The sequence below is a fragment of the Penicillium daleae genome, assembly GCF_028827525.1.
Source record: "Penicillium daleae strain IBT 16125 chromosome Unknown utg000005l_segment0_segment0, whole genome shotgun sequence".
Lineage (NCBI taxonomy): Eukaryota > Fungi > Ascomycota > Eurotiomycetes > Eurotiales > Aspergillaceae > Penicillium > Penicillium daleae.
The window spans coordinates 910,880-924,509 of NW_026623153.1; the positions used below are offsets into that span (position 1 = coordinate 910,880).

General features: G+C 50.1%; 7 protein-coding genes across 7 annotated transcripts; 2 read left to right on the top strand and 5 right to left on the bottom strand.

The window, feature by feature from the left end:
• Positions 1-246: 246 nt before the first annotated feature.
• N7458_004619 (uncharacterized protein) lies at positions 247-813 on the bottom strand (the record flags this gene model as incomplete). The annotated part of the gene is made up of 1 exon (XM_056908001.1): positions 247-813. The coding sequence occupies one exon, from the start codon at positions 811-813 to the stop codon at positions 247-249; it is 567 nt and encodes a 188-aa protein (XP_056766619.1).
• Positions 814-1,388: 575 nt separating this feature from the next.
• On the bottom strand, positions 1,389-2,072 carry N7458_004620 (uncharacterized protein; the record flags this gene model as incomplete). The annotated part of the gene is made up of 1 exon (XM_056908002.1): positions 1,389-2,072. The coding sequence occupies one exon, from the start codon at positions 2,070-2,072 to the stop codon at positions 1,389-1,391; it is 684 nt and encodes a 227-aa protein (XP_056766620.1).
• Positions 2,073-2,623: 551 nt separating this feature from the next.
• Positions 2,624-3,405, bottom strand: N7458_004621 (uncharacterized protein; the record flags this gene model as incomplete). The annotated part of the gene is made up of 3 exons (XM_056908003.1): positions 2,624-2,773; positions 2,830-3,178; positions 3,251-3,405. The coding sequence occupies 3 exons, from the start codon at positions 3,403-3,405 to the stop codon at positions 2,624-2,626; spliced, it is 654 nt and encodes a 217-aa protein (XP_056766621.1).
• An 801-nt stretch (positions 3,406-4,206) lies between these two features.
• N7458_004622 (uncharacterized protein) lies at positions 4,207-5,183 on the top strand (the record flags this gene model as incomplete). The annotated part of the gene is made up of 2 exons (XM_056908004.1): positions 4,207-4,436; positions 4,499-5,183. The coding sequence occupies 2 exons, from the start codon at positions 4,207-4,209 to the stop codon at positions 5,181-5,183; spliced, it is 915 nt and encodes a 304-aa protein (XP_056766622.1).
• Positions 5,184-5,796: 613 nt separating this feature from the next.
• On the top strand, positions 5,797-7,259 carry N7458_004623 (chitin deacetylase CDA6; the record flags this gene model as incomplete). The annotated part of the gene is made up of 2 exons (XM_056908005.1): positions 5,797-6,022; positions 6,079-7,259. The coding sequence occupies 2 exons, from the start codon at positions 5,797-5,799 to the stop codon at positions 7,257-7,259; spliced, it is 1,407 nt and encodes a 468-aa protein (XP_056766623.1).
• A 539-nt stretch (positions 7,260-7,798) lies between these two features.
• Positions 7,799-9,720, bottom strand: N7458_004624 (uncharacterized protein; the record flags this gene model as incomplete). Its single annotated transcript, XM_056908006.1, has 3 exons — positions 7,799-8,569; positions 8,590-9,293; positions 9,384-9,720. The coding sequence occupies 3 exons, from the start codon at positions 9,718-9,720 to the stop codon at positions 7,799-7,801; spliced, it is 1,812 nt and encodes a 603-aa protein (XP_056766624.1).
• A 561-nt stretch (positions 9,721-10,281) lies between these two features.
• Positions 10,282-11,874, bottom strand: N7458_004625 (adaptor protein STE50; the record flags this gene model as incomplete). Its single annotated transcript, XM_056908007.1, has 3 exons — positions 10,282-11,339; positions 11,393-11,554; positions 11,610-11,874. The coding sequence occupies 3 exons, from the start codon at positions 11,872-11,874 to the stop codon at positions 10,282-10,284; spliced, it is 1,485 nt and encodes a 494-aa protein (XP_056766625.1).
• Positions 11,875-13,630: the final 1,756 nt, after the last annotated feature.

The window sequence follows — 13,630 nt, forward strand, 5'->3', positions numbered from 1 at the left end:
AGGTCTCTAGACAGAGGCATTTGTTTCTTTATTCCAGTCAACTTGTTGTGCTTAAAGCAAACCCGAAAGTAGTTTCAGACAATGGGTATTGTATCATCTTAGCCATCTACTATGAATGGATGTGACCAAATAACAAATGGTCCTTTGATTCTCTTTGGCCTATTGGTAGGATTTTATGACTGACAGGCCCCTTTCGAGCCCCACTTAGGATTCTCGGCAAGTCTACAGGAACAGATCAATTCGATATCATATTGAGTCTACCAAGCACCACGATGAGCTGTTCATACCAATTTGAAGCTCTGTCCAGGCTGTACTATGCCAGTGTTCTGGATTTGCTCGCCACTTTGGGCACAACTCCGCCGCAATCTTTTCCAGTCCATCTGCGTACTCATCCACTGGTGACCCATCACCAAGAAACCTGAGTCGCCCAAGTTGCACGGCGTACATCTTGAGTACATCCGACAACTGCATCATGTCGGGGTAGGTTGTGAGAAAATGGATCATTTCAAGCATTCTCTCGGAGAGAAAGATATACTTGGTTCTTTCATGGCAGTGCTGTTCCACGCTAGACTCCGTTAACAAGCTAGATTCGTCCACGTGCAGCATGATGCCCGCAAGGCTTATATAGTTGGCTAGCTCAGTCAGACTGTCCAGAATGTCGTAATAGCCCTCTGTTGTCTGGCTTTGAAGCCTGTATGCAATCAGGTTAGACCAGTAAGTCAACAACTCCACATGGTATTTCCGGATCTGGGCAAAACTATCGAACCTTTCCTGGCAGAGCATTGGTGCCCACTTATCGCTGCTGTTGTCCATCTTTGAGGTGACTGGGCGGTTGATTCGGTGCCAAGAAGTGAAGCCAGTGAGATCTCAACTATGCTTGAGAAAGTTTGATATAAAGAAGGATATTGTGGTCTTCACACATTCGCAAAGATCGAATGGTATTTATGCACACCCGCTGTACGTATTCAGTTGACTTTGACTAATGTCTTCTAGGCTCCAAGGTTGGAAATAACAAAGTAACAAAGACCCTTTATAATAGAACAAGGGCATTATACCCTTGAAACTCCAAAATAATTTCATGGCGCAAGTGCGTTTCTTTCGTGAGGATTATTTATAATCGTGTTTGAGGATGTTCGTTATGGAGAAAACAATGTCATTGTGTCTGCATCAAAGAATGCCCTCGGAATTTAGAGATCAACGTTTCAGGTAAACCAAAGTCATTTCATTTGAGGTTCCTCTATTCGACTGCCGTGAACGAACCCCAAGGGCCTATTCCCGACGATCGAATATCTTGGGATGACCCTGAGGTTAGCAAACTTGCCACTTATCATGTATCCAGATGACATTCGTGCTGCCCAAAAGAGTAAGAAAATCTGTTATAGAAGGTTTTAATTCGACAATGGCATGTAAGGAACCACGAATACCGGATCTGAACAACTCTCAGGGCTGAGAGGGGTACAGGCCGTGCACCCACACTTCATGTTGCGTTGAAGCCGGTTCCAGATCAACCAGAGCTCAGGATTATTGGACCACTTATTGCCCCGACTCTTTGCTATTTCATCCATTTCGTTTGCAAACTTATCCACGACAACCAATCCAACTAGAGCCTCTCTCAACCGCCCGACCTGCACGACGAGCATCTCAAGGATTGCTATTATCTTCTTTTTCTCCACTGACACATACCCATAACATTTAAGCTTTTCATCAATTTCCAGCAGAGTGCTTTTGATGCAGCGCCACGTTCTGAGATAACATTCGTGTATTTCATTATTTTCCCAGATTTCTTTTGCCTCCATATGGACATCGGCATCGGGGAAAACGTCTCGGACTGCCGGGGCGTATAGCTCATGAAGCTCGGACGGTGCATCTCTTCGATAGTTCAATTGGGTTTCAGTTGTTGCGATCGCACGGATATCTCGTCTTAGGGTACCGGGATCAACACTCTCATCAATTAGATTCTGTCGACATTCTCGAAGTCGGTCCATAGTATCTTTCCGGTCACTGGCGTATGCGATGGCACAGCGGCATATGCTTCGAGCCTCGTCCGGCCGTAAAGGTTCGTCAAAGGTCATCTTCTTTCTCTCGATCAACTGTCAAGATTCCTTCGCGAAAGATTGAGTTTTGGGGTTGGAACATTCGTTGTAAGTGGCGTACGATCATTCAGTAATTCAAAGCCCGGGCAAGAAAGTTTGAATGGTTTTGGGAGGCTCTTACAATCAAGGGATCAGTGCAATGAAATCCCCTAATATATAGGTAGTCCGGTTGCAATAGCCGGTTTTTAGTTCAGCTTGTGATACATATTTCACCTATTGGCGCTAATTTCTTTGTTCTTTCTGGACTCACGTTTGTGTCAAAATATAGGTAGCGCCAGGCTCCGATGGTCTTTCATCCAAGATCTCCCCTTTGAGAATAACAATTTCAAACAGAATTGTACATTCCTAACCCAATAGATTGTTCGTCAAAATGGAGATTGATCAATAATAGCATAGTCCCTCTTAACTGATAAGGCGGGGCTAAATCCTAGCATGCATACTGAACGTGGAACGCTGCAGAAAGTCCGAAATGGACGGTGTGAAGTTTCCGCTATGATGCTAACCATGTACATGAGCCACACTATGGATCTCTATGAAGTGGTAGATTCATTTCCATTAGCATCGTCGCTCTCACTCTCGGCATTTCCGCTGTTGTCGGATTCCTTGGAATCGGCATTGGTGCTGTCCTTTTGCTCGGATGATTTGCCTTCAGAGTTCTTGGAGGGCTTATCGCCAGAGGACTTTGAAATGCCAACAATTAGCATCGGGAATAGCATGAATACTCGGTAATCCTCACCTCGTCGCCAGCCGACTCTTCGGACTTCTCTTTCTTTGGCTCTTCGGCTTCAGAATCCTTCTCAGTAGGCTTTTCATTCTTCTTCTCTTTTCTATTCTTGTCGTATTTACTCTCCTCCTGGAGCTCCCCTGATTTATATGGCTTGTCGGACGGCTTCTTTTCATCGGCAGCCGCATCGGCAGACTTTTTGGCCTCTTCTGCCTCTTCTGACGCTTGATCCTCCTCAGTTTTCTCCGCGTGATCAGCGCCATGCTCATCCCCGTGCCCGTCACCGTGAGGCTTCCTCTCGGGACCTGATTTAAGCAGGTAGAAAACCATAGGGCCAGTCAGCCCAACTGATCCAAGGAACCTAACATAATGACAAAGATTAGGACTTGTCTGCGCAGTAGAGCGGAATCAATTCTCAGAGAATAAGACACACCATGGGAGATCGCTAGTCTTGTGCTCATCGTAACCCTTCCCACTGGCATAGAACCGACGGCCCAGCAATTGGGTCGTGCGCCGGGCTGCCGGGGCAGCATAGAAAGACTGAGCTGTAACTGTAGCTCGTAAAGCCGAGCGGCGTATGAAAGCCATTGTAGAGTAATTGAGACGGGAAGTTTGAATGAACAGGCAAGTGGCAGTGAGGAAGGGAGGAGAAGCAGTGTCGAAATGCCAGTCAGCTACACACTGCACCAGCGGGGAGCTTCCCAGTTTTGCTGCAGCTTCCCCTCACGGGCATTCCCTGGCCGACGCAACATCACATTGCGCATCTCATTCGCTACTTTCCGGCGTCGTAAGACCACTTCCCAGCCATCTTCCGTTGGTCTGTGCGTAATTGCGTCGGTGATGTCATGGCACAAGACCAGGGACCTCGGCCAGTTGATATGAAACAATGTTCGGATCCAGTGAATGATAATTGGTCGCTCCGTACCTATAAGTATGGTAAATTCAGTTCACATAGGGCAGAGTGGATGTTGTACCTGGAAGAATATTTAGGCTCATCTAGAGGGATGTATCTCCCAGCTATCTGATAAGATCGGCCCACTCGTGCCACTATATATTGACGTTAAATAAAACCGGCTTGAATGGAAACCTGATAATTTTGTCTTGGTTTCTCCCAGAGTGAAGGGATCAGCTGGATTTTAAAATCCTTTCATCTGATTGAATTGGGGGCACAATCTATACCTTACGAACAGAGCTGTATACAAGTTGGTGCCTCAGGCAGTAATATATGCCTCATATTTCAGGCCACTAAACCCCACGTTTCCCGCAGCTATCAGTTCCGCCTTTCATCACCGATAGCAGTTCAACTTCACCTCCCACTCAAGCTTCTCCCTTCACTTATCCGGCCACCCTTTTCCTTTCAAGTCTCGCCCCCAAATCATAGACATAGCTATGGCAGACCGGCAGGTTACTCAGCAGAATATTCTCAGTCATCTCGCCAAGCTCGATGACCCCGATGCCGATCTCCGATACATGTCGCTCAGCGACCTGTTCACCATTTTGAGCAGTCCAAGCTCAAGCTTTCTTGCCAGCGATAACCGCTCTTCAACCAAACTTGCAGAGGGCCTTCTCAAGGCTCTGGATGATCAACATGGCGATGTGCAAAATCAAGCCCTGAAATGGTATGCAACCGTCACTTCACTGAAGCAGAGCCGCAGTGACTGACCCGTCATGACCGCATTAGTCTCGGCCCCTTGGCTGTTCGACTTCCTTTCGAGTCGCTTGTTCCCCTCCTTGAAAAATTGAGCACCCTCACTGCTTCACCAACGATTGACACCTCGGTCCCCAATACCGCCATCCGGACCATCGTTGACACGCTTCCTCGCCCCCAGGCTGGCCAGCCCGCTCCACAAAACGCCGTCACGGCCTATCAGGCTGTCTCAAAAGTGTTGATCCCCAGACTTACCGGCCCAACTCAATCAGCATCTGGTCGACGAGGTTCCTTCGTGCGGGGAATGCTGGAGAAGGATGCATCCAAGGGTTTCAGCAGCGATGCCATCGATGTGCTCATCAAGGTTGTGACATGCTTCGGTCCTCTTCTTTCCGAGTCAGAGCTGGCTGCTCTGCAGGAGCCTGTCATGGCCATCATTCATAATGATACTGCTGGCACTGTCGTCACTAAGCGTGCTTTGGCTGCCATCTCAGCCCTGGTCCTCTACTTTTCTGACAACCAGCTCAATGCCTTTGTGAAGCACTTGACGGAGACATTGTCTTCGCCAGGTATCTCGACCGTCCACCGACGGCACTTGATTGCTGCTATTGGCGCGATTGCTCGCAGCGCCCCGGCTAAGCTCGGTCCTCATCTGGACAGTCTCGCGCCGTTCGTTTTCTCTGCCGTGGGAGAGGACAACCTTGTGCAAGCAAACTGAGCGGGCCTTGACAAGATTTTCTGTTCGTGATTCCTCCTATCTCGGTGTAGCATCAGTCCTCGAGAACTATGACGCTTATGTCAAGGTCAAGAGAGTCATGCTGCATCTCCTAGGGCTGTGCAGATCCCATCTGGTCGAGCTTGCAGATCATACATTGTTTCATCACAGAAGGATCAGCTGGTCGTAGCATCCGAGGAACCGATGATGTTGTCCAGCAACCCCATTATTTTAACGATACCCATGTTGACCATTTTCATCCACCCATATGATCATTTCATCCATCGTTGGGGTGAAGCAAAAAGCCTTTGCATTCTATGGAGTACTTCCGGACGCCTGATCTTCCAGGCGTACCTTCCCTTCGAGGCACTAGCCATAGTTAAGTTAGAACACGCCAATGCCAATGCCATTTTTGCTTGCGGCTCCTCTTTGCAACTTCCTCGTACTGTTTGCTCGTCCTCTTTCTTTCCCCGTCTCCTTTCAATCGATCCCTCTTGTCTGGTCTTTTGATCTTCTCTCCTTGACTCTTCGCCATTCTTCTCCATTCGTACTGCCTGTACACCCAACTTATCATAGGTTTTATATTCCACTGACGCTCCATCTTCGGGATTCCAAGATGCATCTGCATCAATTCTTGATCATTCTTGCTCTTCTCGTGGGCATAGCTTTCAGCTGCGTCCATGATTCTATCGAGCCTGACGGAACCATCGAGGAACCCACCCCGAGCCAAGATCAGCCCGAAGGTCTTCGTCTGCAACTCCGAGACATCACCAAACAGCTTGACTACAAATGCGGCCCGAAATACGGATCATGCCCCAGTGGTACTTGCTGCTCCAGTTCAGGTGAGTGACCCTCCGTCCTGGATTTAGGTTACTACTTACATCGGATTGAAAACCAGGCTTCTGTGGGACCACCTCAGCTCACTGCCGTTCTCCTGATTGTATGATCGACTACGGCTTCTGCGACGCCCTCAAGACACCCAAGGGGCCTCCAACGAAGGACATTCTCCGTCCTCACGTTGGCCGAGTTCCCTATGGCCCACAGGAGATTCGCTCGTGCACGGTTCCAGGAACGATTGCTTTTACCTTTGATGACGGTCCAACTCGGTACACAGGTGATCTTCTTGACCTCCTCGACCGGTACAACGCGCCTGCGACTTTCTTCGTTACCGGAATCAACAACGGGAAGGGTCCGATTGATGATCCAACTCTGCCCTGGGCTGGCCTAATTGAGCGGATGATTATCAGTGGTCATCAGGTTGCCAGCCACACCTGGTCGCATGAGGATCTCAGCAAGGTAAACCCCGAGCAGCGGCAAGACCAGATGCTCAAGAATGAGGTGGCTCTTCGAAACATTCTTGGCAGCTTCCCTACCTATATGCGTCCACCTTACTCCAGCTGCCTTCCCGGCTCCGGGTGTCGAGAGGACCTCGGTGATTTGGGGTACCATATCATTCTGTACGATATTGACACCGATGATTACAAGAACGATAGCCCGAACCTCATTCAACTGTCCAAGGACATCTTCGATCGATTCTTGAATGCTGGTAATTCCAAGACAAATTCTTGGCTGGTCATTGCCCATGACGCACATGAGCAGACCGTCCACAATCTGACCGAGCATATGCTCAAGACGAGTGCAAGACTCGGATATCGACCTGTCACTGTTGGTGATTGTCTTCGTGACCCTCGAGACAACTGGTACCGCACAGATAACCGAGGGGCCGGACACAAGAACAAGAAAAAGTCCCCAAAGAAGGGCCCGAAGAAGTCCAACGCGCCGCAACAAGTCTCCGCCGATGGTACCTGCGGGGCAAACTATACATGTCTCGGATCGCATTTTGGACTGTGCTGCGGCAGCACAAATATATGCGGAAATACCACCAGTCACTGCGGTCATGGCTGCCAAAAGGAAGCTGGATACTGCGCAATTCAAATTCCCTCGAACGGTGACGCATGGGATCCCAAGTTCCCAGGGACCAAGAGCGTCAAGTCAGAAGCGGACTCTAACGGTCGGGTTGTTGGGACTGCGGCTGCAACCTCGTTGGTGCTAGCCTTGATTGTTGCTATGTGGATGTGAGGGTCCCGGGAGATGGCGGTTAAAGAAAGGGGCGTGTTTGTCTTTTGTGTCGGAGCTCTGACTTGGAACCTGCAAGGTTATATTTATACTTACACACTGTGGCCCCAAGGCCATCACTCTTTACATGCTGGCGAACCCTTCGGTTTGGGGTTGGTGATTAGCTAAAAAAATCGCTCCGGAGTTGGAAGCCTTTTGTTTAAGGACTTCTTGTTCAGAACACTTCATGAAACACCATCGAAGACGACAGAATGTGGACTTCAATTGAATTCGTAGATTCCTCTGCCCAATGTCTCATTATTCATAGGGCAATACACATACAACATTGACAATGCACAATACCCAATACTTGTGGGAAAAAACACAGGATCAATCACAGTATCCCGCAGGTAGCAAAAACAAAAAAGATCAAAGCACTAGCACAACGTAACATAAAGGGGGTATAATAATATGATCCAAAAACGCAGCAACTCGAGACAAAACTCCTCCTCAATCGAGAACCACCCAAAGCCCATCGTCCACGATACCCATGACAACGTTCTTCATTTCCGGACTACCTTCAAAAGCGGCGCAATGCGAGCTCGTTTACTCAATCCAACGCGGTATGGCACTTTTGTCGTTGACAAGATTGGACTGTGCTTGGTTGGTCCCTTGTGTGAGGCTTTTCCTGTTGTGGGGTCGTTTTCTTTGCCGTCTGCTCGCTGTGGCGTGTGGGGGAGAGATTCGTTGGCGGGCGTTGACTCTTTTTGGGGAGGAGGGGTGGGCTCTGCGATTTCATTTGATGGCTCGGGGATTGAGGGTAGATTTTCTTCGGTTGTAAGCGCGCTTTGTGTTGCTGCTGTTTCTGTATCCGGCTGTTGCTGCGGCTCTTCTGATACTGAGTCTGTTTCTGCAGCGAGCGGCTCGGCGGTCTTCTTTCGCTTGCGTCCACGCTTCTTCGGCTCGGGAAGTTCCTCAGCTGGAGGTTCATCGGCTTGCTCAGTAGACTTGTGGTCGTCTACTTGGAGAGGATTCGAGTCTACCCATATGACGTCGTCATCGATAGCTGCTTCCCTGGGCTTATCGAGAACAGCCGATGCTGTTTTGCTTCGTTTGACCTTCTTCTTTTTAGGTGGCTTTGTAGCTGTTCCAGATTCGGTTGACGCGCTCGCATCATTGGTCTTGGATTTACCGTCAAAAGCAACAGGCAGGACTACCATAAGCCCAGGAGTACTTCGAGGTTTGACCTCACTTTTTGAAGGTTCATCCGCATCATCGTTGATCTCGATAACGTCCATCTTGGCTGCTTCCTGATGCTTAAGAGCATCACGTCGCTGCATCTTAGCCGTCCTACTCCATTCAGAGTCAAAGTAATTCCGAGGCGCAGGCGCAGCGGTTCATCCTCTTCGTCATCTTCCGGTAAGGGGTGTTTCTTCGGACGACCGCGCTTCTTTACTACAGCGGGAGGATCCGTAGTCATCATCGGCACCATAGGCAGCGCCAGTTCGTCGTTCGCACTGCCCTCAGAATGCTGCGGTGACATAAGTCCCGATCTGACATTGTCGCTTTTGGATCTGCTCAATCCTGGAGAAACGACAGATGACAATGGCTGAGTATCATGCGGTGACCACATCTGCGACTGCATTGATCTGGACCGTTGCGAGGTCTTGTGCGGTTGATTTACGTAAACAGCATCGTTTAGCTGGACAGATGTAGAAATTGTATCCACCCGCTCGCTGTGTTCGCCAGATGGTGAGTCCACATTGTTCGATGTTGCGGGTGTACTGTATTCATAGCCATTGGCACGCGGATGCGTTGGTGCGACAAGTTGCGTCGCCTCATAGGAATCCTGGACGACTGGGAGTGTATACGTGTAATTATCATTGGCAACCTCATTGACTTGCTGATACGGATAGTTCGGGATTGAAGGGAACGAGCCGGGCTGGGAGATCTCACTTGGGTAAGGAGTGTCTGTTGAAGGAAGAAGCTGACCAGCGCTTGAAATGTCGTCGTCGAGTAATCGGCGCTGTGCGTGTCCAATCTCAGTCATCACTGCCCCTATGCGCGAATATGTTAGTCTCATCTTCTGTTCTCAGGAAAGGCCGGCCGGCAGTCATGGGAGACCGGCGTGTAATGATTCTAACGTACCAATTGAGCCACCCCCGCCGTCCACAGCCGAGGGAATCCAGCGCTCCTCTCGGCGATGCTGCGACAAAGTCACTGCCGATTGCGACGTGTCCTGCGATTGCAAGAATTGATCAAAATTGACCCCCAGGTCTAGTTCGGTATCAGACTCTTGAACCGCTGGTTGCTCAATTGGGCAATTTGCTTGTTGCTCCACGGCATAGTGGTCCGAGTTGTCCTGCAGTTGTTGCTTTGGGGACTCATGGCCATGGTAGGGACCAAGCGAATCCGGAGCCTCGACCCCATCATCCCCGAGAGGCTCGTCCTCGTCGGAGTCCTGGATGACTCGATCCCAGCTCATTTAGTGTGGTGTCGCGAATGCGCAGTGAGAAAAGAGGCGGGCTTATCGACGCGTCCCAAAGAGACACGATACCACGTGACGATAAGGCATGTTAGAGACGGACGGCTACGTCAGAATATTACACCAAGGTAGACGACGCAGTCAGGATTAAGTACAGTATTGAGTTTTTTGATTTAGATGTTCAGAAGAGAATAAAGGACATTTTGCAGAGTCTGCAATGTTGTCACTCGAATATGGAGTCCTCGAGCAATAATATCTAAGAAGGAAAAGAACAAGGCTTATGCAATGCCAAACAATCAATGAAGATGACCGAGTTTGACAAGCCAGTCACCGTCCACGAAGAGAAGTTAAAACGCCGGATTCGCCCACAAGAGGATATGGTAGAATTCCAACCATTCGTAGGTTAGGAAGCACCAACGCAACCGACGGACCAAGAATGAGAGCGTCCAAATGGAACATGCAAACTATAGAATCGACAGAAAAAAAAAGGCATAGCCATAAGTTACCGGGTATCTTCAAGTCACAGACAGAAATGCATGGATATAGAGGAACGGGCGCAGATCACAGAACCCCTCCGGGGAGGTTTATTTGGGCCTGTGGCCGCCCGCCTTCGAATCCTGCGCTGTTCGGTGAGGGACCAGGAATGGGGTAGGTGGGATTGTCTGGGTGGATCTTCCGTAACATGAACATTGGTTTCCGGCCTTCCTTTTCAAGTTGCTTGAATAGAATGAGCGGTTTCTCATCTAATGCCAAGCATCTTTCTTGGTCTCCGTACACGATGTACAAGGCGTAAAGTTTGGGATCGGAGTGGATGTTGTATTTTTTCAGCGCGGCTGGAAGGACCTTGTAACAGGGATCATCCCAAGATACTCGGAACGACTTGAATATCTCCACACTCGATGGTTGACCGGGGGGTGCTGTCGATTCTCGTGATCCGGAAGGAGTTTCCGTTCGGGAAGGTTGCTGGTTTGGAGTAAGCCGGTCGGCCCGAGATGCTGTCCTCTGCGGTACATCATCAGAATGGTCGTGCATGTTACGACCGCCAGAGCTAGGTTGTGTGTATGATCGCGGGTTGAGTGTTTGGTGTTGGGATGTATGTGCGTTGGGAGAGGTTGGTGACGGGACACCCGGGGAATGTTGTAGTCCTCCATTCACTGATGCTGAAAGGTGCGAAGACGCAGCCACAGCCGCCGCAGATGGATCGAGATTTTGGTTATCATGATAATTCCGAGCTTCATATATAGAGGGCGGGATGTGGGTGGGAGAGTTATTCTTTGGCGTGGTGCCTCCAGTGTAGGTGCGCTTGGAGAAAGCCCGGTGGAGCTTGGCAGTGGTGGAATTATCGACCAAAGTGAGTTGTGAGGGAAAGGTAAGAGTCGTGCTGTCATGATAGCTGTCTGAAGGGGTTCCCATAGAGGATGGAGGGGGCAAAGGCTGTGATCGATCTTTGGCGATTTTGATGACCGGCAAGATCTCCTCTCTTAATCTTCTGTAATCCTCCGCGAGCCGGTGCATTTCGGCCTCGACCATCATGATCTTCTCATCGCGACGCTGAATGGACTGAATCAAACGAGCGATATCATCCTGCGTGGCATTCTCGTTCATGCTCTGATCCGCCGCTGTTGAAGGTGGTTAGATGGAGTGAAAATAGAGGACAGAGGTTCGAACATACATAGCGGGATATAATGGTCGACATCAAGGGGCACCTGCTGCCGAATCTTGATCTCGTAGACGCTTTTCAAGATCGTCAATCGGTGACCCACACTGTTGATTCCCATCTCCTTGAGTTCATCGTGCTTCAGTGCGATGAGTGCTTCCCCTACAATCCCATTTTCTGAATCATCTCAAGTCAGCTAAATTCCCGTTGCTTGTTGCATACCCTGACCCACCTCGGAAGGTACCGCAGTACTGAAGCAGTCCGAGCGACGTCAAAAACTCCACACACTCGTCTGCCGTCCACTCTGAGATGATTGTTCGAGGGGTGCGGGGACCTTCACTTCCGAATTTGGTCGGCGTATGTTCAGCAGACGGGATGTCAGAGTCCGTAGGAGAGGCCTCCGAGTCCGTCTGGAGGTGCGGGGAAGTGATCACACTGCGCTCGTACTCGTCGTCCGCGTCGGAGTCGGCGTGGTAGAGAGAGGTCTGGAGGGACATGGCGTCGACGAGGCTCGGAGTTTACGATGCTCACAAAGCCAGGTAAAGGAAATGTGCGCCAGCACCACCGCCAAAGCGGATAGAGAGACGGGTTGGGTTTGGCGAGTCTCACGGGAGGAAAATGGACGGCGCAATGGGATGGGTGGTTAGGCTCATAGGAGCGCACGGCTGGAACCACGACCGAAAGAATATCTTCTGGGGCTACCAAGTGGGCAGGAACCAGGAATGAGCTTGATGCGGAAAGTCTCAATTATCCTCTTTTGCGTCGGTCGTTCGGTATGATCTTGGTCGGTCGCCTAGTGCCCCTTAAGACGATAGGCGCCGATGTGGGTGAAGCCGAAGGTTGACGCGGGAAGGAGAGCGGGGAATCTGGTTCAGGGACGGGCAGTGACCTGGTCGGGCACGAGAGGAGAGGGACGAGGGCAAGGCGGATTTAGTGAAGCTTCAGTCCAGACACAGCAGCGGGCACAGCAGGCGACGGAGAAGAGAGGAACAGCCAACTGAGGGCTTTTGGGTTGACGACTGAAGATGGCATCGACAATGGGACGAATCAATGGTGTGCACGTGACTGGGTCTGGACTCGGACTTGCTTGAACCTCTTTTCCGTGTGATCGGGCTGGATACACTTGTCATCATGGGGTTGCTTGCACGATTGAGTGGGATAAAAGTGTAAGGTAGGTCCAGCAGAGTCAGGCCATTGCTAGATTTATATCTTGCTGCTCACTTTGTCCTCAAAAGCGTTCCTGGTGTCTTAGATCCTACGGCGGATCAGCCAAAATAGAGTGTAGAACGTGCTGGCCACTTTGGAGTGTCCCCACCCGCAACTAGCAGACGCCCCGAGTCTTCAGACGGTTCCAGGCCATCTTTGGTCTAGAACTGGACCGAAAAGTTGGATAGGTCAATGGTGAAGAGTTTGATTTCTAGCTACATAGCTCGATTTGGGTCACAGCTGATGCTAGATAGTGATCTAGTTTTCGTGGTCGAGTCGTTAGTAATGCTCTGTGTCCTGTCGAACAGAGTCATGTCCATCGGATGAGGATCGAGGGACGCCCAATGGCACTCGATGTGCGTCATAGCGCTAGATAGTCATATTGTATGGACAATTTTCCGAGTCTTCATCTTCGTGCTGGATGTCATCAACCATCTTAGAGCAGACCCAGCAGTAAACAAGAGTAGATGAAATGAGGCAAGTGCGCAACAAGGCCTAACCAGACTACCTCATGATCGGATGAGAAAATATACGACTCGACGAGCCACCAAATGGAATCACCAACCTGGATCAAGTATGGACTACTGTACTGTACCGAGTGTGTGACTTTCTACTGACAAGCGCCCTCCAAAACTGGAGTTTCACCGCCCGCATTGCCTGTGGTCCACGCCGATTGGCCTCGTTAAGATCCTCCGATCGGAAGAGCAATTGAATCTTCCTTCTTTGCATATCACCAATTGACAGACGAGCTTGAATTCCTGTGTATATGCTGCCTCTTCTCTGCGTATGCAATGGGTCCATATCTTTAAACCCAGTGTCTGTTCTCCTGGCCGACCCCGTTCTCTCCTTTCCTCTCGAGCCCTCCTCCGCAACAGGGTAGTCCGGGTTGCGCCTGGGTCAACGCGGCTCAACTCAGCGCTTGCTTTCGACGCCAATCAGGTGAGTATGCGCTGCCAGCATATCGCGCAATCCTCAGTCCACTGTTGTTTTCTTCGTTGGCCCTAATTCCAAGTCTCGCATGGGCCTGTTCGCTCCAGCGCTAATTCG